The 22,522-nt window shown below is 41.7% G+C and overlaps 2 protein-coding genes across 2 annotated transcripts in view; one reads left to right on the top strand and one right to left on the bottom strand.

The window, feature by feature from the left end:
- adam10a (ADAM metallopeptidase domain 10a) overlaps window positions 1-3,210 on the top strand; it is a 126,534-nt gene extending 123,324 nt beyond the window's left edge. The window contains exons 15-16 of the mRNA XM_028823876.2: window positions 1,509-1,635; window positions 2,804-3,210. Of these exons, the coding sequence (XP_028679709.1) occupies window positions 1,509-1,635; window positions 2,804-2,901 (225 nt within the window). The 3' untranslated portion in view covers window positions 2,902-3,210. The remainder of the gene's footprint in view (window positions 1-1,508; window positions 1,636-2,803) is intronic.
- Window positions 3,168-22,522, bottom strand: part of lipca (lipase, hepatic a) — a 53,085-nt gene continuing 33,730 nt past the window's right edge. The window contains exons 8-10 of the mRNA XM_028823877.2: window positions 20,265-20,379; window positions 16,794-17,012; window positions 3,168-14,935 (exon numbers count right to left, since the gene is read on the bottom strand). Coding sequence (XP_028679710.1) covers window positions 14,815-14,935; window positions 16,794-17,012; window positions 20,265-20,379 — 455 coding nt within the window. The 3' untranslated portion in view covers window positions 3,168-14,814. The remainder of the gene's footprint in view (window positions 14,936-16,793; window positions 17,013-20,264; window positions 20,380-22,522) is intronic.

Here is a 22,522-nt window from a genome sequence, read left to right as displayed (position 1 = left end):
TTCAGACAGAGCAGAGGTGAGTTCATGATGGTAGCAGTGAAAATTGTGTGTCTGTGAAGGCCAGGCAAGAAGATGTGCTCTTCTGACTTTCTCCAATTGTTTTTTTTTTTTTATTGATACTGCTTTGTGCCTAGCCAACCAAGATTTTTATAAAAACACACATTATGGTGGTCAGATAGAATTAGTTTTGCATCACCCAGTTACTAAGTAGGTATATGAAGACAGTTCCTTGAATAAGAAATTTTAAAAACCTTGTGTGTAACCAAAAATCGAAGTCCAGAGAATGGCCTGTAGCTTAAGTGTGAAGCCTGTGGTGTTAACATGTTGTTGTGTAGATGGGGGGTAATTTCAATTTCTTACATTAATGACGCAAGAAACAAAGCACATTTGCCTGCAGTCCTACTTTTGAAATCAGATCTTGCTTTTAAAAATCTCCTTCATTCATGCTCCCTTTTAAAGGTCAATCTGGAGAAGGCGGTAGTTCTTCTGAACATGAAACACAGTACCACTTTGTTTCTTAAATCTGTAAGGTCAATGCAGACATAACGAAGCAACACATGTCCCTCTTAAACACTTGAAGCAAAACAGAGCAGGGGTCATCAAGTACATTTGACCATGGGCCATATTATCGCAGAACATTTTTGTTTTATTATTATTATTAAAAACCTGTTCATGTTGAAGTCCTTTGAACTCCCAGAAATTCTCAAGTGCAAGTGGTAAAGTGAATTATGAGAAGCAACACAAAGAAAAGCACTTGCAACAAATTCCCATAATAGTCTCCAGACACTAAAGCCAGTAATTGACTGTCAAGTGAGTTTGTCTGTAATAAGATATCCTTAGGCTGGCTGCACATTACATTATACAGCTTCTAGTTGGAGAGCACATCAAACTTCTAGACTGTAGTAGTTTCTGTATCTGATTGTCTTTAGCAAGTCAGATTTCATGACTATGAATCTTGGGGAATGACGGATCACACCACTGCCTCACAAGTTCTATCTCGGCACAAAGAAATCTGCACATTATCTCGAGTTCACCACATTTTGACAGTCAGTTGACGTGCTTTCTAAGAGCATTCACTGTTGGGCTGTAAGAATGTTTTACAGGTGAGTTCAACCACAGTCTCCACTTATTTATTTTTACACATAATGTTGAATGCTGATAAACATGAGACCTCAGATGGACAAACCTCTGTTTTCGTGGTCTAAAATGCCAGTTTTTCTTCAGTCCTCACGACTGCGTTGTATGCCTTGTCAACTTTCTCACACACACAGGAAACCACCTGTACCACTTAAGACAAACGCAAACCTGAATTATCCTTGCATTATCAGTTTCTTAATAAAGTTATAAGGAATTTTCCTTTTAAATGTTGTTTTTATTTAGTAATGTTACTTGAAGCAGTTTGAGTGATAGGAGTACAGTAAATCTAATTGAGCTTGCATTTAAATCTGTCCATAGAGATGTTGCCAAGCACTCTGAGCTGTATGTTTTTTTTTTTTCTGCTTTGCCAGGGACATTGGTGGGCAGTGCTGTTGATGGGAATTGCCCTCATAATGCTGATGGCTGGCTTCATCAAGATATGCAGTGTCCACACCCCAAGCAGCAATCCAAAACTTCCTCCCCCAAAACCACTGCCAGGTGAGTGTGGTAACTTTTACTGAGCCCAAATACATAAAGGATGAAATGAGAGAGTTAAAGCCCTCAATGGAGCACATATGAGATTATAGAGCAACAGACATAAATAAATAAGCTACATTTAGAGCCATTTCCTTTTGTAAACTCTGTGCCTGTGTATCTTGCATCTTGGTGCTTGAGGACTTAAAGTGCCTGTTGGGTCACGTATGTGCCAGCTAGTCCTGACTTTGTGCTGTGTAATAATAATAATAGCCTACTTTACGTCAATCATTGTTTTCTTTGTGACTTGTGTGCGGTGTGAAGAATTACAAGTTGTTTTTGTAGAAATGCAAATGAAAAAGCTGAGCTTCTTCAGAGTAATTTGCAACATTTTCGTCACGACTTTTAATCATTTAATGGATTTTTGGTGACATGTTATTTGCGGCTTACAGAGGGATATCCTCCTATTATGCTTTGTGCTGAAATTTTCCTGGTGCTGTGTGTGGCTCTTACGCCATCGCCAAGGACAAATCGGGGCACTGGCATGTAGCAGGCCAGCTAGCATCCTCTGATTCTGGCTGTCTTGTGTGCTTATCGAAGTCTGGTCCTAATGACAAGTGCAACTTATTTGCATTTTTGTACAGCGCTCTTCACTGAGTTTAGACACACAGCACTGTGAACAATTGTCATTTAAAATACAAGTATAGATGATAGTAATTACTAAGTGCAGAACTGGTACATACGTAAATACAGATAACACCACAATGACGGGATACCCAGTGTGTGATCGTCAGTGTTTAGCTCTTGTCATTCTGGTATGTGTCTTACACCAGTGTTTCTCAGCCATTCTGGTGTTACGACCCACTTTTTCTATACTAGTGCCTTTGCAGCCCTCCATTGTTAGCGATTGGTGAGGTCCCCTTTGGTGAACTGAGCATGAACATCAGAGAGAGGACGGCCCTCTTGGTGAATCGAGTGTGATCGGACAAAGCATAGGAGACCAGGATCTAGCCCGACCGTATTACCATGTAAACATAATACACTTGTTTGCGACACACTACTGTATTCAAACCTGACATTCTGTACGATCCCCTTTAATTGGAGGAGTTACTGAGAATGGGCAACTATGGTTTTTTTTGTGAGATGTGTTTCAAGGACACTTACTTATTTTTTTTTTTTTTAAATGACTTAGGAACTCTGAAGAGGAGAAGACCTCAACATGCCAATCCTGCACCACAGCGCCAGCGGCAGACCAGAGAGAATTATCAGATGGGGCAGATGAGACGCTAACTGGAGCTTTTTGCCTTGGTTCTTCCTAGTGCCTACAGTGGGAATACTTCACTCCAAAGAAAACCTGTAACAGTCATCGTCCATAATCCAACAACATGTGGCTAATAAAGAAAAATCAAAGCCGAGATTACAGGAAAGCAGAGGTCACCAACAGTGTTCTATTTTTTCTTTAATATATATTTTTTTTTATTTTTGGCTTTGACTCTGAAGTAGCTGAAGGACACATGGGAAAGTACAAATGGCTCCTCCTTTTCTCCCCCCCCACACCCATTTAATTTAAATTTTTTTTTTGGTTCTGTGGTCTTAAATCGTGCCCCCCCCCCCCCAAGATGAAACACACTTCCTTATTTTTAATAAACAAATGGCACAATATCTGCAACTGATCGATCTTCAGTGATCGGCGTTTCACTCGGTTTCCCTTTCTTTTAACCAACATGGCTGCAGGTTCCATTTTTGCTGCCAATAAAGGCGTAGGAAGTGAGATGACCTCAAGTTTGAAAAGACTGACTTGCCAATGTAATGAATCTCTTTGTGATACGCAGGCCTGTATTTCTAATGTATACCCATCCTTCTGCGTGCAATTGTACAGAACACAAATCGCAATATAGAATTTTTTCATTATACAACGACAACAAAAAAAAAAAAAAAATCTGCTGTTTTGATGAAAATTTACTGTTTTAATTGACACTCTCAGGATACAACAGGTGGATTTTGGTTGGATTGAGTAATCGTAACGCTTACTTCAGTGCCTGTGATTCTCTTAGACATTTTCGCCCTGTTGATTTCTCATTTGTGTATCCGTTGACTTTGTTTCTGTTCCTCACGTCTTACTCTTTGAAGATAAGCAGCTACCGGGTGTACATTGTGTAGGATACTCAGACACTTGGGGTGGGGTAGCTGGGTGGGTTTGGATTTGGGCTGAATGATGATGACGATGATGATGCTGTTCTTCCATTTATGTTACGATTTGATGAGTCACACCTGCAGGTTTTTGTTACCCACCCCTCTTTGTAGAGCCTTTCTGTCCTTTTGATTTACTTTTTAATTTTATAGTAGTTTTTGCTGTGTGCTGAATTTATTCAATGGACAAACAACCACTAAACAGATTGTGTTGGGAATTGGGAAAGATGGCAGGCAAAGAGGACAAGTGATGCCGACTTGCCGAGTCTGTGCGAGTCGAGAAGTGATCCCTTGTGTTGGGACAGCAGTGGCATTAGGAGGTGTTGCTCCAAGTTCCTTTGGTTTGGGGGGGGGGGAGAATGTAATGCCCTGCATGTGACGATCTTAAGAAATGCAGCTGCAGGCACAGAGTTCTAACAGAGTGTTATTTATTAACTAATTTTTATGTTTGCAGCTTTTTAACATTCATCATTTTGTTGTGAAGGAATAGCATTTAAGACTGTAGGGGCTGCCGCTCAAGAAACCACGCGTGGTGCGGGGCTCCTGTGACTTGGGGGTGGGTTTTTTTTTTGTGAAGATCATCTACACAGGTCAGGCGGCTGTTCTTCTCTTTAACGGATGGTTAAACCACTTTTATGTCTTTTTAAGTAAGCCTATGGAAAAAACTTCATTTTTAAAGGATTAATTGTGACGTGACCTCTAAATGGTGACCGAGAGTTTAGACAGAGCTGCGGCCCGGGGCAGTGGCAGTCGTACCTCTTCTTCTCGCTCAGCCTTATTTCTTCTTGCTTGTGCGTCTTTCTGCTTTTCTTCATCACTACCACTCATTTGTGTCGCAGCCCTGCATTTTTTGTAGCCGTCCTGTTTTGTTTTTCCTCTCTTGATACATGAAATTGAGTTATTGGTTTCCCCAACTGAGCTGCCGTGCCCTCCTCCTTTATCACACACAACTGTACTTTTCCACTCGCTCATCCTTTTATAGTAGAACTGGATGAAGAAAGGCCCATCGGCTTGGCCCAGTATTTCTTCAGAGGTAGAGGAGTTCATTTTCCCTTCCTGAATATTGTTTGGCAAGTCTTGCTGGGTCAGCACTTGCTGAGACCAAATCTTTAAGTCCTGGAAAGGAGAGGAACGGGGAATACACGCAAAAGCTGAAACTTGCCATTTGTCAATCGTAAATGTAATCTCCTCACATTAAAGCGATTCGCTTAAACCTTTTTCATCCTGCCAATGCATAAATGGACCTGGGCGACGTGTGAAAAATTAGTGAAGACTGCAGTTGGTCTACAGTTGCTGCTCCAGATTAACTTCACTTTTTAAAATTTCCTAAAGAAACCTAATCTGGAAGCCTCGTGTTAATTCCGAAGTCTCTCGTGTACCTCTGTGTGTCATATTGTTGGGTTGTGAGTGATTTTGCGGTGTCACACTTTGAGTCACTGAGCGTGGAGCGAGCCATTTTGGTTTCTGCTTCGACTGTAGTGTTGAACTGTGCTTGGATCCCAGCGAATGTGAACTTCCCTGGGCTTTTATTGTAGCCGTTCACAAACCTCCTGGACAAGGAAAGGAAAGGAAGACAAAATCAAATCTGAACTTGCTGAGAACAAACGCTTGTTAAACGTGCACTGAACTGTCCCGTCTGCTTTAAAGTTTGGTTGGGAATGTAAGCAAAAAGACCTTGAAAAGGAAAATTCTACTACTGTCTGATTTTAATGTCCGCTGTGTTTTATACAGTACTTTTTTTTTTTTTTTTTTTGGTTCACTTTGGAAAATTTTTACTAAAAGTTACAAAAAGTATTGTGCAAAAAGATATGTAAGTTTTTGAATTACTTGAAATGCATTAATAAAATAGACTTGATGAAACTTACTGGCTCCCTGTTTTGCATTCCAGCCAGTTAGGGTCCAGCAGGCCAGTAGAGCGTCTTTGTGTGTGTGTGTCTCTGTGTGCACGTGTGTATCTGCATATGTGCGTCAGTCTGTGTGTGTGTCTGTGTGCACACGTGTGTGTGTGCGTCAGTCTGTGTGTGTGTCTGTGTGCACACGTGTGTGTGTGTGTCTGCGTGTGTGCGCCTGTCTGTGTGTCTTTCCCTCCAGTTCCACTCGTATTCAGTGCTCTGCGTAGGCCATTTCTTAGTTTCGGAGATCGGGGTCCTTTTTGAGATGTTGGCTCACAACCCGTGACATCCGCTGATTTGTGTAACTATTGCATGGTGGACTGTCCTGTCCAGAGTTGGCACATAATGCTGCTTGGGTCTTCTCAAGCTCCCCCGCACCTGGGCTTGGCACTGTTAACAGTAGCTACTTACAGTATCTCGATATGGGGGTGGTAGACCAGAATGGCACACAGACGTTCACAGCCTAAAGAGTAGTAGTGGGGTATCCTGGGTAGAAATGAGAGAAGTGTAAATGGCCTCCACCCAGTTCCTGTCCTACACTCTTGGGTTGGATTAGAACCTTTCCAGCATTGAGGACCAAATGTGTATTGTAGTTGGGGGGGGTTCTAGTCAGATGGCTGGGGCAACACAGTTGGCGCCCACTTTGTTAAAGACTGGGAGAAAGCCATTGGAAATGGAAGTGCTGCTGGGTAATTAATCCCAAGCAGAATGAAGAGAGCTAGAGTGCAGTTGGTGGTGAAGGAGCTCCATCCTTTCGTCCATCAGGGCAGTATTGGGTTTTCCATGAGTTCTACATATGATGTTCTGTTCTTGTGGCAGTGATTGTACAACATACATCTTTATTACAAAAAAAAATAAATGTAGTATTCCAAGTTTTAATTTACAGGTTCAAAATTCTACACATGGAGTGAAAAAGATCCATGCGTGTCCTTAGATGATTAATGAGGTGGTGCTAAAAGTTCCAAAGTGTGTTTAAACTTGGTGCCTCATAACTCGGTCTGTTTGTGATCACGACGGACTCCAGCTGGTGGCTTCCCCATGTTGCTCGTCTGACTTCACTCAGGCTGACCAACACACACGTTAGATTGTGAAAGTCCAGGGAGCTCACAAATGTCCCTTGGACCTCTTTCTAAACCTCTTCAGGTTCTAAGAGGAGTCCATTTAAACAGCTGTAGTCACTTTACCAAGGTTTAGAAGATGACCCAAACTGTCACCACTGCCTTGCCCTGCTTAGAGGAAATTAGTCTGGATGGTCCGATGCAATCCCAAGAACCACCAAGAAAATGGTTGATCTAGAAGCTGCTGGAACACCAGTGGTCACGGGCAACAGTTGGACGAGAGGTTACATCTCGGTTTGGGACTTGTGACAGGCTAACCGTTTAAGCATTTGGATTGGAATTTAACCCAAAGCCTGACCTCGTCCCTGCTGAGCACACGTGGTCTGTGATTACGTCCGGTGTGCCAGGAAACCAACAAGCTTGGCTGAACTCTGCCAAGACGACTGGTCAAATATCCACCCCAGAAGGTGGTTGTTGGCTACCAGAGGAATCTGATTGAGGTGAAACTTCATAAGAGACATTTAACCGCATATTAGGCGTGTCGTGTGGATGTGCACTAAATTTATTGTTTATTTGTAACAAAGATGGATGTTGTACAATCCTTCTGCAATGGGAAAAGCCCAGTCCTGCCCTGACGTGTGTGTCCATTATAGAAGTGGATGTCCTACTTTAGGATGTACCGAATGGGCTTCTGCTTAAAGCATCTGCAGTTTAGAGACTCAAAAAGTGAACCTCGCAATCCACACACAGGCATCTTACACTACCACAAGGACAAGGCCTGAATTGTGGCTGCCACTGGCTACTTGTGTTAAAAATGTCAATTCTTATTGGCTTCCAAAAAAAAAGGAGGTTTTGCAATCAGAAGAACCAGAGTGGCGAGAAAAAAACGATGTCACCCGCTTTCTTGGACCGCAGAACATTTTTGTAGCCTGAATGAAGGTCTTGTCTTGGGGTATTAAGTGAGCAGCTTGTAAATTATTATATGGGGTGATGTGCCATGTTTGCTGCCTTCATGCTCTTCTAGCAAGAAAGTCCAAGCAAATCTCGTGCACACATTTCCAGGTGAAGTCTTCTGCTCCATTCAGATTTGAAATCAAGAGTCGCCTTCCTCGGGCCACGGCTCTCTTTTGGATTTACTTAGTAAAAGGATACGCGTGTGTCAGGCCGGCTGCTATGTCTCTGACATTCCAACAGATGGTGCATCACAAATATTAACACATTTACAAATCCCATACCAAATGCTATATAACAGGTATATGCATTGCATGTGTCTTTCTAGTTGTTGCATTGCAAACATTTGTAGTAATAAGATGCATTCCAACAGATGTGTCGTCACAGTCCTCAACGATACGCAACCTGCTCCACGGACTCTCTGTGTATTCCTTTGGATGAAGAAATACTTTTCCTTTTAGAAAGCTTCCATCTTTGTACATCTGGCTATTCTAATAGAAGTTTCAGGTGTCGCCGCACTCTTTCGTGCTCGGGCTCCCGCTGGTTGAAGCAGGTTTGGTAACTGATGGATGGACAAGACAACTCCACTTAATCCTGGGTTGCCAGGACTGAGAAGATTCGGTTTCTTCAGACTTTCCCTTGTAACTCACACACCCTGCAGACATGGACTTGGCTTTTGTAGCTTGTCGCTGGACTTCCTCTAGCACTTTAGAGCAAGGCGAGGCCTCCAAAGTGTACCACTTAATTTAAAGAGGCGCATTTGCATTTTAGTGTCTCTTAATTGAGAAAAGTACTTTTGTTGTTTGGGAGTTTTGGAAAAATCAAGAGAGACAATGCGCCCACTTTTGTAATAAATTGTAAAGAAAGCTTGGACCGGTGCCATCTAGTATTCCACTGGTGGAAGAACTCAAACCCCAAGAATCTCTGTGGCCGGCCCATCCTTTAATAAGCCCCTTCAAACCACCAGGAAGAAGTGGACTTGCACTTGGAGCTCAGAGCTCCAGGAGGCTGCAGTTACTATTGACGGCGATGTGTCCGCCATATTGGAGCGCTCAGACGCACTCGTAGCCACGTGTGTGTGTGTTGAGATCTGCCGAGGTCTCGTGAGAACAGCAGCTGCACTTTTCTTTCTCGGCTCGTTTTTACAAACTAGTTTTGTTTTTGTTGTTAACTGTTAACTTTGTATGTCTGGATGATGTCAGCCACTAGTAGAAAGTTTGATCTTAACAGCTGCTGGAAGACGTGGCAGTAATGGCCGCCGTGTGCAAGTATGAGGTCTGGACACTTGAAGTCAAAAGACATTTACAGGCAGTGAAGGGGCAGCCCTTTAGCATCAAGAACAGGAAAGATCTGCGATTCCACTGAACAGCGTTGGGTAAGGAGGACACGACTTGTGTGTGTTTGACATCTGAGCAATATGAGAAAATAAATATGAAAAGAAAAAATGACCATAAAAAGAGTCTTCAGTGTTTTATTGGAAACCCAACTATGGGGTCGGAGCGGCGGGGACACCCTTTTAGAAATCAAGGTAGTCGTCTCTGATGCTGTCGCCTTGGCTTGGCTACAACAGTTATACCCTCATCATTCCAGGAGTGAAAGTATTTTACTTACGCCAGGGGTACGGTAACCCCCCAGGGTCCAGAGTCCGTTGAGAGGGTACAGGCGAGGTGGGCGCCTTTCCTGTTCAGCTTGCGTAGCAGTAGGAAGGCACAAAGTCAAACATAACGTGATCTTCTACACTGGTGTGGTGGGCTGGAAACATCACTTCAAGTGAGGCCCACCCTATCGACAGGAGCAGGTATGGGACACGCGATGGACCCCCCGGAGTGGCTTTGTGAATAACGTCGGCCATTCTGTCTCTCTTTATACCGACAACAATACGCCTGTATGGCACCTGACTGTGACCGTCAAGTTAGGATTTCTTGTATTAGTCATTCTGGTGTGTAGCCAAAAAGAAGTCCCACGTCTCAAACGTTTATTCTACAAAAACGCTACCAGATTAAATAAATGGCATTACGACACAAGAAAGGGTCTGCAAAATAGATGTGTTTTAAAAATGTCTTCAAGGTGGTGGCCATCATTAGCGAGACGATTTCTCAACGCTTGCATGACTCGTTTGGCCATTTCGTGGTGAACAGCGTCACTGAGGACTTCAAGGTCAGTGTGTGTAGACCTTCGACTTGAGAGAAATCGCACGGAGCGAGATCAGGCGAACGTGAAGGCCACACAGGGAGATCAGCTTCCCTGGAAACATCTCCCGCAAAACTGTCGTGGATCTCCGCGCCGTATGAGCTGTTGCTCCATCCTGTTGACACCAGGCATCCACCACAAATCCGCTTCTTCCAGTTCTCTAGCATTTCAATGTAATGATCTGAAGTGACGGTCACCGATGCTCCCCGGTCCTCAAAAAAAGTCCGGCCCTACAATACCAAATTCTGTGACACGCTCGCTGTGCAGGGGTCTCTGATGAAGTTCACGAGGGTTGGTTTCACCCTAATAGCAAAAGTTTTGCTTATTTATGCAGCCATTCAAATAGACATGTGCCTCGGCGCTGCACATGACGATGGCATCTCGATGAACGGTTTGCTGAATGTGTGCGCACAACGCTCTACGGCTCTCTCAGTGAGTTCCTGCACTACCATCATTTTGCATGGATGGAAATGAAGGTCCTCATGTAGAGTCCTCCTCAAAGACGTGCTGGGAATGCCTAAGGCAGAAGCACGCTGAACGTCTAGGAGACTGCAAAATTGATGCCGTTACAGCTTGAATGTTTTCAGGCGTTCATACTGTCCGATGACGGCCTGGAGATTTTCTGTTCAATGTTGTACCCGTCTGTCTAAATGTAACCACCCACTGAAGAATTGTTGTCCGATTCGAGACGTCACCTGAAGTACGTTTGGAAGGCGCGTTGCATTGTGATGACGGATTCGTTGTTTTTGAAGAACGCTTCGACAGTGAAAGGACGGTGTGCACCGGACCAAGGGGTGTTGCCAACTGAAAACTACAAGGGATTGCCTATCAAAGGACCCCCACCACAACCCTCTCGGCTGCCTCCTCTACCTCGCGCAATGACCTTGAGAAGTGTGGTACTTCGTTTTGGCTCACGCTGTATAATAATTAAGAGATATATAAATGAAAGACCTGTGCGTGTATGGAGTAATCTGCTCTGCTCATGCTCAACACAGCCACTAGATGGCGCATGCATGCACTTTGACATTTTTTTCGCGCTCGCACGCACCTCACTTCTCACTATGAAAGCAACGACGTCGTGCTGATGACACTGACAAAGAGACTCAATGTCAAACTGGCACGGCCATGGACGACAAAGCTTGAAGTTTTCACTAAAAACCTCGTCTATCTGGAGGTATTTCCTCGATACAAAGATTAACGGACTCATATACCAGCGATATGGCATCGCCAGTGGGGCAGCAAGCATAGGTGGGTCCATGTCCTCTACTCTGGGTCATTTTTAAGAGTCCACTGACGCCTCTCCACGTTCACCGATATAGTAAAACTGCTAGGACGTCCCACAGACCACACGCAGCTAGTTAATATTTAGTTATTGAACTTCTCCAATAGATTTCACCCTGGCGACATTTATCGGTTGACAAAGACCCCTGCAATAAATTTTAAGATTTCTTGAAATAAGTGATCAAAATATCATCAACTAACTTGTTGTCAAAATATCTGAAATGTTAAACATAGGAGTTTAATTATTTTATTTAAATAACAGTTGATTCCAAACCTGCAGTTGGTACTGTTAATACCCCCCAGTGAAGCTAATAATTAATATCTTAAGGAGCTAAGCTTTTATTGGCCTGGGTTGTTCAGACTTTCGTTCTTCAGTCCTGACAAGTGCGGTGGAGGTGCCTTAGTGGTCTTGATTTCTAATCCATAATAATAATTTGTGAGCCAGCAAATCCCGCAGATTCCCTGACGGAGATCTCAGATCGCTTCCCTCTTCCGACAAATCAGACTGAAGTGGAGGTCTTCATGGAGACGTCCTAATGAAGTAATGAGCACCTGCAAGCTCAACACACACGCATGACCCCTAAGGTGCGGTCTGCACAGCCTCTCTTGTATGAGGTGGCCACACATCTTACGTAATTTCATTTCATCTGTTGTATTTATGAGCGTCAACGTATGGAAAAGGAAGATGAAGACAACAGATGAGCGCTTCTTCTTCTCATCCAGCTTATATATGGTTTCACGCTCGTATCATCTTCTGCCTGTACCAACTCTGAACTGATTAAAATGTCCCTGCACTTGAAGCCATGCTCTCAAGAAATGTACCAGCCGTAACCACAGAGTTGATTCTTGGGACTTGTGTTCTGTCAGCTCAGTGCTAGACCATCGATATCAGTGGCCAGCTCTTCTTCTCTGCTGCTTTTTATTAATTAAAAAAGAGGCATTGTTTTACACTGCAATTGTTTTCCACAACTCTCCTGTGAAAGCTGTTAAAAGACAAGAACAGCATGACGGGTCCCCTTTATGCATTAACCACATTTGACTTGGAACCAAAGAGGTTTGTCTGACATTGATTGGCTCGTTAGACACGGCAGCCCAACATCCCTTTAGGTCACCTTGATGTCTTCTGTACGTTCTCTAGTTGTGGACGGTGGGGATGGAGATCTCTAGGACTACAGTTAGAACGGGTCCACCCTGCATGCCCACCTTCTGTATTTTTGGTGCTGACAATAAAAACAGCAGAGGATTGTGAGCTTTGGGTTCATTTTACTGAACAGAAATTGAGTTTGTCTCGATGTACTGTCTGTGCTTGTCTGTATGTATTAAGATTTAGAGGTAAAATTGCTGCCTTTCAGATAAAAATGTGTTTTCTTTAACTCCAAAAATATAAATAATGTTTAAGTTTGGAGATTGCTGTTGGTGGTCCAAACACTTGTGCCCCAGTAAAGGAGCAGATGGTCATAAACAGTACATCATCTTCAAATTCAAGTGAGGTCGGCACTCGCAGTTAGGAGACCAGGGTTCGCTTCCCGGGTCCTCCCTGTGTGGAGTTTGCGTGTTCTCCCCGTGTCTGCATGGGTTTCCTCCCACAGTCCAAAGACATGCAGGTTAGGTGCACTGCCGATCCTAAATTGTCCCTTGTGTGTGGCGCCCTGCCCGGGATTTGTTCCTGCTTTTGCCCTGTGTTGGCTGGGATTGGCTCCAGCAGACCCCTGTGACCCTGTGTTAGGATATAGCGGGTTGGACAATGACTTACTGACTGACATTCAATGTTACCTGACTTGGACTGGTCGCTATCAGATATGGTGTGTCACACGAGGTCGGAGTCACATGTGAAATGCTCAGCTCTTTGTTCATTCAAATCCAAAGGAAAGCAGTCATCTAAAAAAAGAAAAAAATACAAACAATTTGGTCGTGATTAGAATTCAGCGTGCTCTCTTGGCTTGAATATTTCTGCAAAATTAGTTTCCCTCTAGCAACAATTTGACATGCATGAAGTCACACACACGTGTTTAAGTAACTTTGAACTGCCCTGTCCAGTGTGGCCTTTGCATTTAATCTTTACCATGAAATCCCTTTGTGGTTGTGCAGTTTATAGGAGACACCACTGGTATATATTCATCTTTAAACAGACGCCACATTCAAACGAGTGAGGGTGCACTTTTATAGTATTTGCGGATATTATTTTGTAGCACTGCACATGGAAGAATGAAGTAATGCCATAGATGAATAACTACTACAAAGGAGCCTTAAAGAAAAAGGCAAACTGAATCAATCTTCCGTGTTTTGATCCTCAAACATTTAGTAGTCTTTAGGTTTTCAGTCTTTTTTGTTGAGCTGGCCTTTCATTTTCCTATAGTGAGCACTGCTTCAGCTGCAGGGCTGCCCTTTTCGTTTGTCTCCTCCGAGTTTGTGTGACCCTGACCCTACGCTTGACATGAAAACAATTTGAAAATGACACTCATTTGATGTACCTTGGGATGGAAGTCTCTATAAAATGGTACATTATGACAGATTGGTCGCTTGTGTTTGTATCTCAAAGTGCTTCGTGATGGGCTGGCACCGGTTTTGAAACGGCATTGTTGTTTCACGTTTACCAACTCAGTACATCTGACATCAAAAGGATGTGTACTGACAATACACTTTAATTCAAATCTAATCACTCAAACATTTCTTTAGTTTATCTCCTACTTGTATTAAAAAAAACCCACAATACTGAAAGGCATCGTCATTTAAAAGTGAACATTTCTGTAGTTAGTTCACTGGTCTCAGCTCAGGCCAGTCAACTAACAGTTCCAGCTTGACTGTGGTAGGACCGTAGTGGTTTGTGTAGAAATGGCCTGAATTCTGCAATGAAACATCAAAATAGTTGATTTTTAAGGCATATGACGGCACTTGACCTGCCTGGGCTCCAATTGGAAAGCCAAAAGAAATGTTACCAATTGTATCATAAATGTTGCAAGTCGTCTTGGATAAAGGCATCAGCCAAATGACTAAATGTAATAAATTAAGACCCTGAATTAAATCACAAAAGGGGAAAAAACTTTTATTTTCTGGTGTCCTGACATGTTCTCTGCATTCATATTTTCAGTTTTTTTTTTAACTTTAAAATGTTTTTCTATGTTTTTTTATTTTTATACACATTTATCTTTTGCCAGGTGTGTTCCTGCTTTCCAGAAACTCAGAGCTCTGTAGTACAGCATCTAAAATACTTGGTAATTGTATATTTGTTCAGTATGTTAAAATGTATTCAGAATTAGACAGCCAGCAAAATAAGTTCATGCTTGGTATGTCCGGAAAAAAACATTCTGGTTGTGTGACTAAATGTGTGCTTCAAACAAGTGCCAAGTGTCCCTTCCCACTAAGGACCTCTCTTATGTGACAATGAATATTTGACCCTGACATTTCTCCGTATAACCGACTGGATATTAAAAAAAGATCTTTGATCAAACATATAAGTCTTAATTAAATGACTTCAATTGGCAAAATAATCATACTGTATTTATACAGCTAAATTAAAGGGAGAACGTTTAACTCTTTGCTTCAATCAAATCCCGAGGTGTGTTGCACATGAGGGCGCATGTTTTAGTATTCACGTCAATATCTGGACCCCTGAAAATGGTCTTGTGAGTAGCTGGGCTGAGTTAAGGTTGCTGAAGTTTCTTCTTTCTCTTCCCAGCACGACGTTTTTCACACCTCACAAACGTTTTCTCCTGAGAGGGTGGGATGTGCATGCCATCTTCACTCTGGGCACAGAAGGTCATTCTGGAAGAGACACAAGACAAAGCACATTTAGGGGGCCTTGGACAGGACTGATGTGTGCGACATCTTTGGACTAAAACAAGATTGTGTTTAATTCCTGGCCCTGTCACTGTCTGTGGCTTACATGCTGCCTCTGTGTTCTTGTTGTTACAGTTTTCTTGCACATTTTAAAGTGTTTGCTAATAAGTCATGCAGTAGATTTAAACCAGAAGCTAGCTGGGATTAACATTGTCACCTTACAATAACGTATAGGGGAAAAAAAAATTGGTTAGAAAATGGATGGATGCATGATGGGGAAAAGGTGGCAAGAAAAGGTGAAAGCAAATAAGATTTACATTTTCATTGGAAATATCTTTTTATTATGTATGTATATATGTTTATGTCTGAAGATTATGACGTCTCCTAAATATGCAAGGTACACAGAAATTAATTCATGCATTTATTTCTAGTAGGACTGACTACTGCAATGTGTTATTCGCTGGCTGCACGAATCAGAAAATATGAACACATAACTCCAGTTCTCGGGTCCTTACACTGGCTCCCAGTTAAGCTTAGGGCTGAATTCAAAATCCTCCTTTTAACTTGTAAAGCCTTAAATGGCCAAGGCCCACTTACTTATCTGAGGTTTTCATTACATACAAGCCAGAACGCACATTGAAATCTCAAGATGCTGACCTGCTTAAGATTCCAAGGATTAATAAAATAACAGTAGGAGGGCAAACTTTTAGTTACTGGGCCCTGAAGCTGTGGAGTGATCTGCCTGCAACTATAAGAGGTGTCCCATCAGTCTCATCTTTTAAATCAGGCTGAAGACTTACAACTTTGCTCTAGCCCACCCTGACTAGAGCTGCCGATTTTCTGTGCATACTGCATCTCTGTTTGTTAGTCGTTATTAGTGTCAAATTTATATATTTAAACCATCATTAACCCTACTTCTCTATTCTGTTTCTTGTCTCGGTATTTGATGTGGCATTTGGTGGGACTGCTGTACTGCCCGGCTTCTCTACTGCATATGGAAGAGTCATCTCACGTAAAGGAGCATTAGAATAATAAGATGGAAAGATTCTCTAATCAGATTGGACGATCAGCACGGACTCCACCATAGAAAATCCAGTACTGGGTAGGTGGTAAGTTGGCCGAGGTCTCCAGGACGGTGACTTGACTTTTTCTTTCTCTTTTACAATTTTAATTTCCACCGTTGTCAGCTGGCCATAGTTCATCAATTATTTAATGGGCAGCTATGACTGTGTAGCTTTAGAAAAGGTGAATAATAAACCTATGTAAAATGTATATACTTAATACATTAAAACAAATACAATAATATATAGGTAAGTATACACTTAAAGATTAGGAAACAAGTTATATTAAACCTTCCTGAAAATAACACATTGAGATTTGCCTTCTGTTCAGTTCAGTTTTAAAATGATTACTGCATACTCTTGAATCCAAACACAATACAACAGGGGGAACCACTAACTGAAATGCATACATTTGTTTAGCTTTAAGTTATGACATGCAATGTTTATTAAAATGCAGCAAGTTTTTGTACTACACTTTAAACTGATATGGAAATTGTGAATAGTGAAAAGCAATCAATCAATTTGTTAATATATGTTTAACTATTGCAATAAAACTGAATCAAAATAATGGTAAGAATAATTTTCTATAGAAAACATGAAATGAGGAGTGTATAAAAACTACTATAATTAATTCCCTATATTCACACTAAGGTAGTAGCTTTTAGGTAAATGAAGTAGAGAGTAATTTCATTGATTCCTTATTTCACAGCCACAAATGCATGTTATTTTCAAAAGGTTTTAAGTTTATGATTTTTTGAAATCTACAAAAAGAGGTAACCTACTTTTGCTGTGTCTCTCCAGCCTTTACTTGGATTTTCCCCACAGTGAGCCTGGGTCCTTTCTGCTCTGTTATCCATGGCATGATGGTCTGGACTTTGTACCAGATGTTGTCCCATACAGCTGTTCCTTCCCATTTAAATTTAAGAACCATCAGTTCCCCAATATCAGTGTCTAGTGTGATCAGAAATGTGTAGGTCTTGTTACCCGATATTTCTTCCACCCTGTTAAAAAAATATGCATTAATTAATACAATGAGAGATATTCCAGTATAACAAAATGCTTTATAAAGAACCAAAATTCAGTAGTCTGTAGTTTGGAGTTAGGGTGGCCATATGAATAAAATAACAAAGAGAATATAAGAGAGATCAACTAATCAATCATTACATTAAATGTCTGAAATTACTTCACAGCACTAGTGGAGATCCTGCTGTAATGTAGCTGTGTGCTGCTGATGTGGAAAGAGCAATAAATGTGTAGATGCTTTCAACTTGCAGGAAAACAAAGGACTTAAGGGTACTGTCTCACTGTGCCAAGCTGAAGGTATTCTTACAACAAAGCATGCTGCTGCTTCCTTTAGTGAAGAATGTCATCCATTTTGCAGAGTGAAGCATCACAGCCAAGAGATCTCCTGTCTTTATTGCCTGACTGATGGTCTCTTTATTATTCAAGTTTACACACTGCTACAAACCATAGGTTCGCAAAAAGGAAATCACATAAAGCTCACATCTCTGTGATTGCCACTCATTTTCTGGAAGCAAATACAGTATGTATATCTTTCTATTATAAAAAAAATCTTGAGGAGGGAGACTAGGGAGACGGATGTGATCTTCTCCGAAGACAATTTGACGTCCCGCGAGAGACACGTTAACTTGCTCCCAGCTCTTAAAACAACAAGCAAAACACGCAGCTCGCCGGCAGTAGAAAGCCAGCAGATGATCCGACCGCTTTCCTTGCGTGCGTTCAGCCTCCCTGACCCCCCACTACCCCCACCAACGTGACCGGCAGAGACACGAAGTGGCAAAAGGACAGCTGCTGTTCAGGCTTTGAAATGATTGGACAGCGGAAAAGCAGAACAGGCAGCTCACCAGTAGCAACAAGCCAGCAGATGATCCGACGCTTCTCCTTAGCGTGTGTTCAGCTCAAACCTCCCCCAATCCCCACTCACAACACGAGGGGCAGAGACACCAATAGGGCAAAAAAAGGGCCGCGGCTTTACAATGATTGATGGGCAGTGCGACAGCAGATGACCCGATGGCATCTCCTTAGCGTGAGTTCAGCTCAAACCTCCCCTGAATCCTCACTCACAACGTGAGGGGCAGAGACACCAATAGGGCAAAAAGAGGACCACAGCTTTACAATGATCGATGGGCAGTGCAACAGCAGCAGCAGATGACCCGATGGCATCTCCTTAGCGTGCGTTCAGCTGCACCCCCTTCACAGCACGAGCAGTGTTATACGTCCTGCGAGAAAGAGATGTAACCATGCCTGGGGCCGGAAATAAAGGACAAGTATTGTTTTTACAACATCACGCGAGTCAAGGCAGTGAGACATCATTTAAAACAAGTCCACGGACATCTAATCTGGCAGTTGTTGCACTGCTGTTGGCAGACACGCTTCATGTGCTCCCAACTCTTAAAACAACGACAAGCAGAACATGCAGCTCGCCAAGAGCAGAAAGCCAGCAGATGATCCGACCGCTTCTCCTTAGCGTGCATTCAGCCAATCTTAATTACTGGTTGACAATAATATTTCAAACATAAGGGCCCTTCTACAGCAAAATGCAGTTACAGTACTTAACACACAACAGTACATTGTTTAAGTTTTTTCAGTTCTACTGTCAAGGCTTCCAATATTTGAATTCTAAAACAGTGAAATAAAAGGGAATAATTGAAAAAAGTGTAAACCTGAATCTCATTAAGTATTAGAATTATTACGTATTGTGGGTCTGTAGAAATTTCCACCCATAGAAAATGTTAGCCAGCAAACAGCATTCTGGCCATTCCTGACTGAACCCTCATTGGGCTGTGGCAGTAGCCATGGATAGAAAGAGCCTGAAGAAGTGTAAGTTGCAAAAATTGAAATGATGAATATTGAGAAAAAAACGTACCAATGAGCATTATATTCACCAAAGTGGGTTGTGAGTCATCCTGATTTACAAATTAACGTTTGAGATTATACACGAAGTTCCAAAAGGTATTGGTGTCTAGAGCAATTTTGAATGAAACATAGAAGGTAAATTAATTAGAGTAGGAGTGGAGTGGTCAAGTTTAATTTGATCTTTCACTCAAAAGGAGATGGTCAAAAACCAGATGAATATCTAAATCAAAACCTGAAGACTGAAAGACTAAAAAGAACAAAAGATATTATGTAGAGGTGACAAGGATTTAAGAGAGGATACAACACAGTGAATGTGAAGGAAAATATACTCTCGGCACTGATCCTTTAGGCACAACTGTAGAGACATTCTAAACTATAAACATTAAACTGTGCCTAAGACATTTGCAGGTTAAGCTGGGTATGTAGGACTCAAACCAGTTCATTGTACAAACTGTGGTTTCAAGTTCAAAGAGAAGGCAGAATTACTGAATAGATATGAAAACTGGTTAGGAAAGATGGGGACATAAATGACTGAACACTCAAACATAAATGAATCCAAATAAATTTGGCACACCATTTCTATTACAAAATCATAACCTCCTGGCATTGAGTAATACCATCCAGTTGGTTTTGTTTTTTTTTCATTCATCTTCTAAACCACTATTATGGATTACAAGGCCATGGGGTAGCCAGAAGTGTACTCTGACAGCTTGAAGGGCAGGGCACAAAGCAACACTTACACTGGCTAATTTAGTACTGTCAATTACCTGCCCATGTTAAGGTTATGGATTGATGGCAGAATATCCAGAGAAAAGTCATGTAGGCAAAGAAATACTGTGCAAACATCACACTACCAGTGGTCAAGATGGGAAATTAACCTGTATCACTAGAGTCTGTGAGGTAGATGCAGCTAGACTACATGCCAGCAAGAAAAGTTAATTAAAAATCTAATTGATTGGCATGGATCCTTGAAGATGTCAAGCAGCAGTTAAAGGAACAACATCAACATCGTCATTCCATCCTGCTTTGGCTTTTTTAACATTTTGATCAATGGCATTAGCTAATGCACTGAGATGTCCAAATATTTATACAACATATACAGTATATTACAGAATTACATATAGTCAATGTAAATAAAATGCAAGATCTGATTTCATTCAACGCAGCCATCATAAATCCTATGGGTGTTTATTTAGTAGTTATGTTTAAAATATTTAGTATTTTACTATATTTTGGTAGCTTTAAAGCCAGTGCTCTTCAATCTCGTAATACCATACTGCCACAGATTTAGCTGCTCATTACAGCCAAGGATCGTGCGCTAATTAAATTGATATTTGCTTTTTAGTCACAGAGATCACGGTTTGTCTGATACTCACAATTCAATCGGCAAGTTTTCAATGTCCTCCTTTGTGCCCATTAGTGAAATGGTCAGAGTTGGCTCAGTTTGTTCAATTTGATTGATGAACTGAATCTTGAACTGATAGTGGTAAACTGTAATGAGAAAGCATGATACAGGCTTCAGTTAAACTTACCTACAGTGTGTGAGGTTTAAAGCAAAAGCTGTACGATTTGAAGATTTGAGTTATTTTAGTCTCTGTTTTTCTTTGATATGTTGTTGATGTTGCATTATTTATCAATACTCTACCTACATAAGAATATTCACAGCACCTCCTGAGTGTGGTGTGGATGTCGTGAACATGGCTGCTTTACTGGATATGACTGTCAGGCAACACTCCTGCATGTCCCTTGGCCGCTTCACCAACCACATCACCTTGTTTCACCATTTGTAATTCAATGCTACATTTGGCTCATTAGTAGAAAGCAAGGATTTTAGAAAGCTTTGTACTCTTTGTATTAAGGTGGAAAGTGTTAGTCTGGTGGCTTTAATTTCCTTGTGTTGGAAAATGCATTTCTGATTATTTTTGTCTCCACCATATAGCCAAAGTCCCTATAAGTAGAAAGTGTCCAAGATTTTCTTGCCATCTCAGCAGCTGCATATATGTATATAATACAATACCTTTTAATCAAAAGTATTCATCATCTATTGAATTTCATACACATATATGGTGTTACAATATCAAAAATTGTAACATATTTGATATTTTCCTCTAAAAACAAAGAAAATGGCAATCTCAATAACATAGTTCTATAACTCTACCTGATGGCTTAAGCATTTACTACCTCTGTCATGGCACACCTAAATAGACGGTGATCAGTCGGTTATTTTTACAAATGACATAGTTGTATGCAGGTCACCTGTAGAAAATGGAAGCATTTCTTAGCACTTCACGTTAAAGATATCTGGCTCTGGAAGGATCTGCAGTTAGCTAGTATCTCCTAACAAAAAGATAAATCAAGAGGAGGGAAAAAGAAACATTGAGTGCAAATCTGTGAAAAGGTAACTAGGTATCTGAAAAACACTTGTTAGTGAAAAGATGGCATTGTGATTAGTGCTGCTTCCTCACCGTTTCAGAGTTCTATTGTATAATTCAGTCCCAGGCACTGGTTGCATGGTGTTTGCATCTTCAGTGTTTATCTATGAAGGTTTTCCTCCTACATCTCAAATATGGCTCTCTGTGAACAAGTGCTGTGTGTGTGCGCCCTTTTACAGTTGGTTCCTGCTTTGTGCTTAATGGCACTGAGATAGACTGGATTAGGTGGGTTCAGTAATCGGATGGGCCATTCAGTAAAAGGGTAGCGTAACAATCTCTGATGCATAAAGCGCCGTCAAACACGGAGTATCTGATGTGACAAATAAATTAAGTACTCTATCACATCATCACTTGTGGGATAAATAGGTAATATATTTGCAACTTCTTAGTTACTCATTAACTAAGAAGGCAAAGACAAGGCAAAGCTCTCAATTTACCAGTTGATCTACGTTCCTACCCTCACCTATAGTCATGAGCTATGGGTAGTGACCGAAAGAACGAGATCGCGAATACAAGCGGCTGAAATGAGTTTCCTCTGCAGGGTGTCTGGGCTCTCCCTTAAAGATAGGGTGAGAAGCTCAGTCATCCGGGAGGGACTCAGAGTAGAGCTGCTGCTCCTCCGCATCGAGAGGAATCAGATGAGGTGGCTGGGGCATCTGATCAGGATGCCTCCTGGACACCTCCCTGGTGAGGTGTTCTGGGCACGTCCAACTGGGAGGAGGCCCCGGGGAAGACACACTGGAGGGACTATGTCTCTCAGCTGGCCTGGGAATGCCTTGGGATTCTCCCGGAAGAGCTAGAAGTGGCCGGGGCGAGAGAAGTCTGGGTATCTCTGCTCAAGCTGCTGCCCCCGCAACCCGATCTCAGATAAGCGGAAGAGGATGGATGGATGGATAGTTACTCATTATACTTTTCTTTCTTAAATTACAGTATTTTATAATTACTTTAGTAGTGTCTTGTTAGCAATTATTTTACGTTTATTTTAAGGTAATTGGTATTGTGATTTTTTTTTGTAAAGCTTATAGAGCTGCATTAAATGTACTGTACGAAATGTACTCCATAAATATATTTATTATTATTACTACTAGGCAGGAAAGCACTAAGAGGCTAATAGCATTTTAAAGGAATTAAAGTCTTCTTTTGCTGAATTGTACAAATTGTGCTTATTCGAGTCATAATTCTGGTTGGCATGGGGAAAGTCA

The sequence above is a fragment of the Erpetoichthys calabaricus genome, chromosome 17, assembly GCF_900747795.2.
Source record: "Erpetoichthys calabaricus chromosome 17, fErpCal1.3, whole genome shotgun sequence".
Taxonomy (NCBI): domain Eukaryota; kingdom Metazoa; phylum Chordata; class Cladistia; order Polypteriformes; family Polypteridae; genus Erpetoichthys; species Erpetoichthys calabaricus.
The sequence above is the reverse complement of the archived record's forward strand: the minus strand, read 5'-3'. Positions and strand labels throughout refer to the sequence as shown.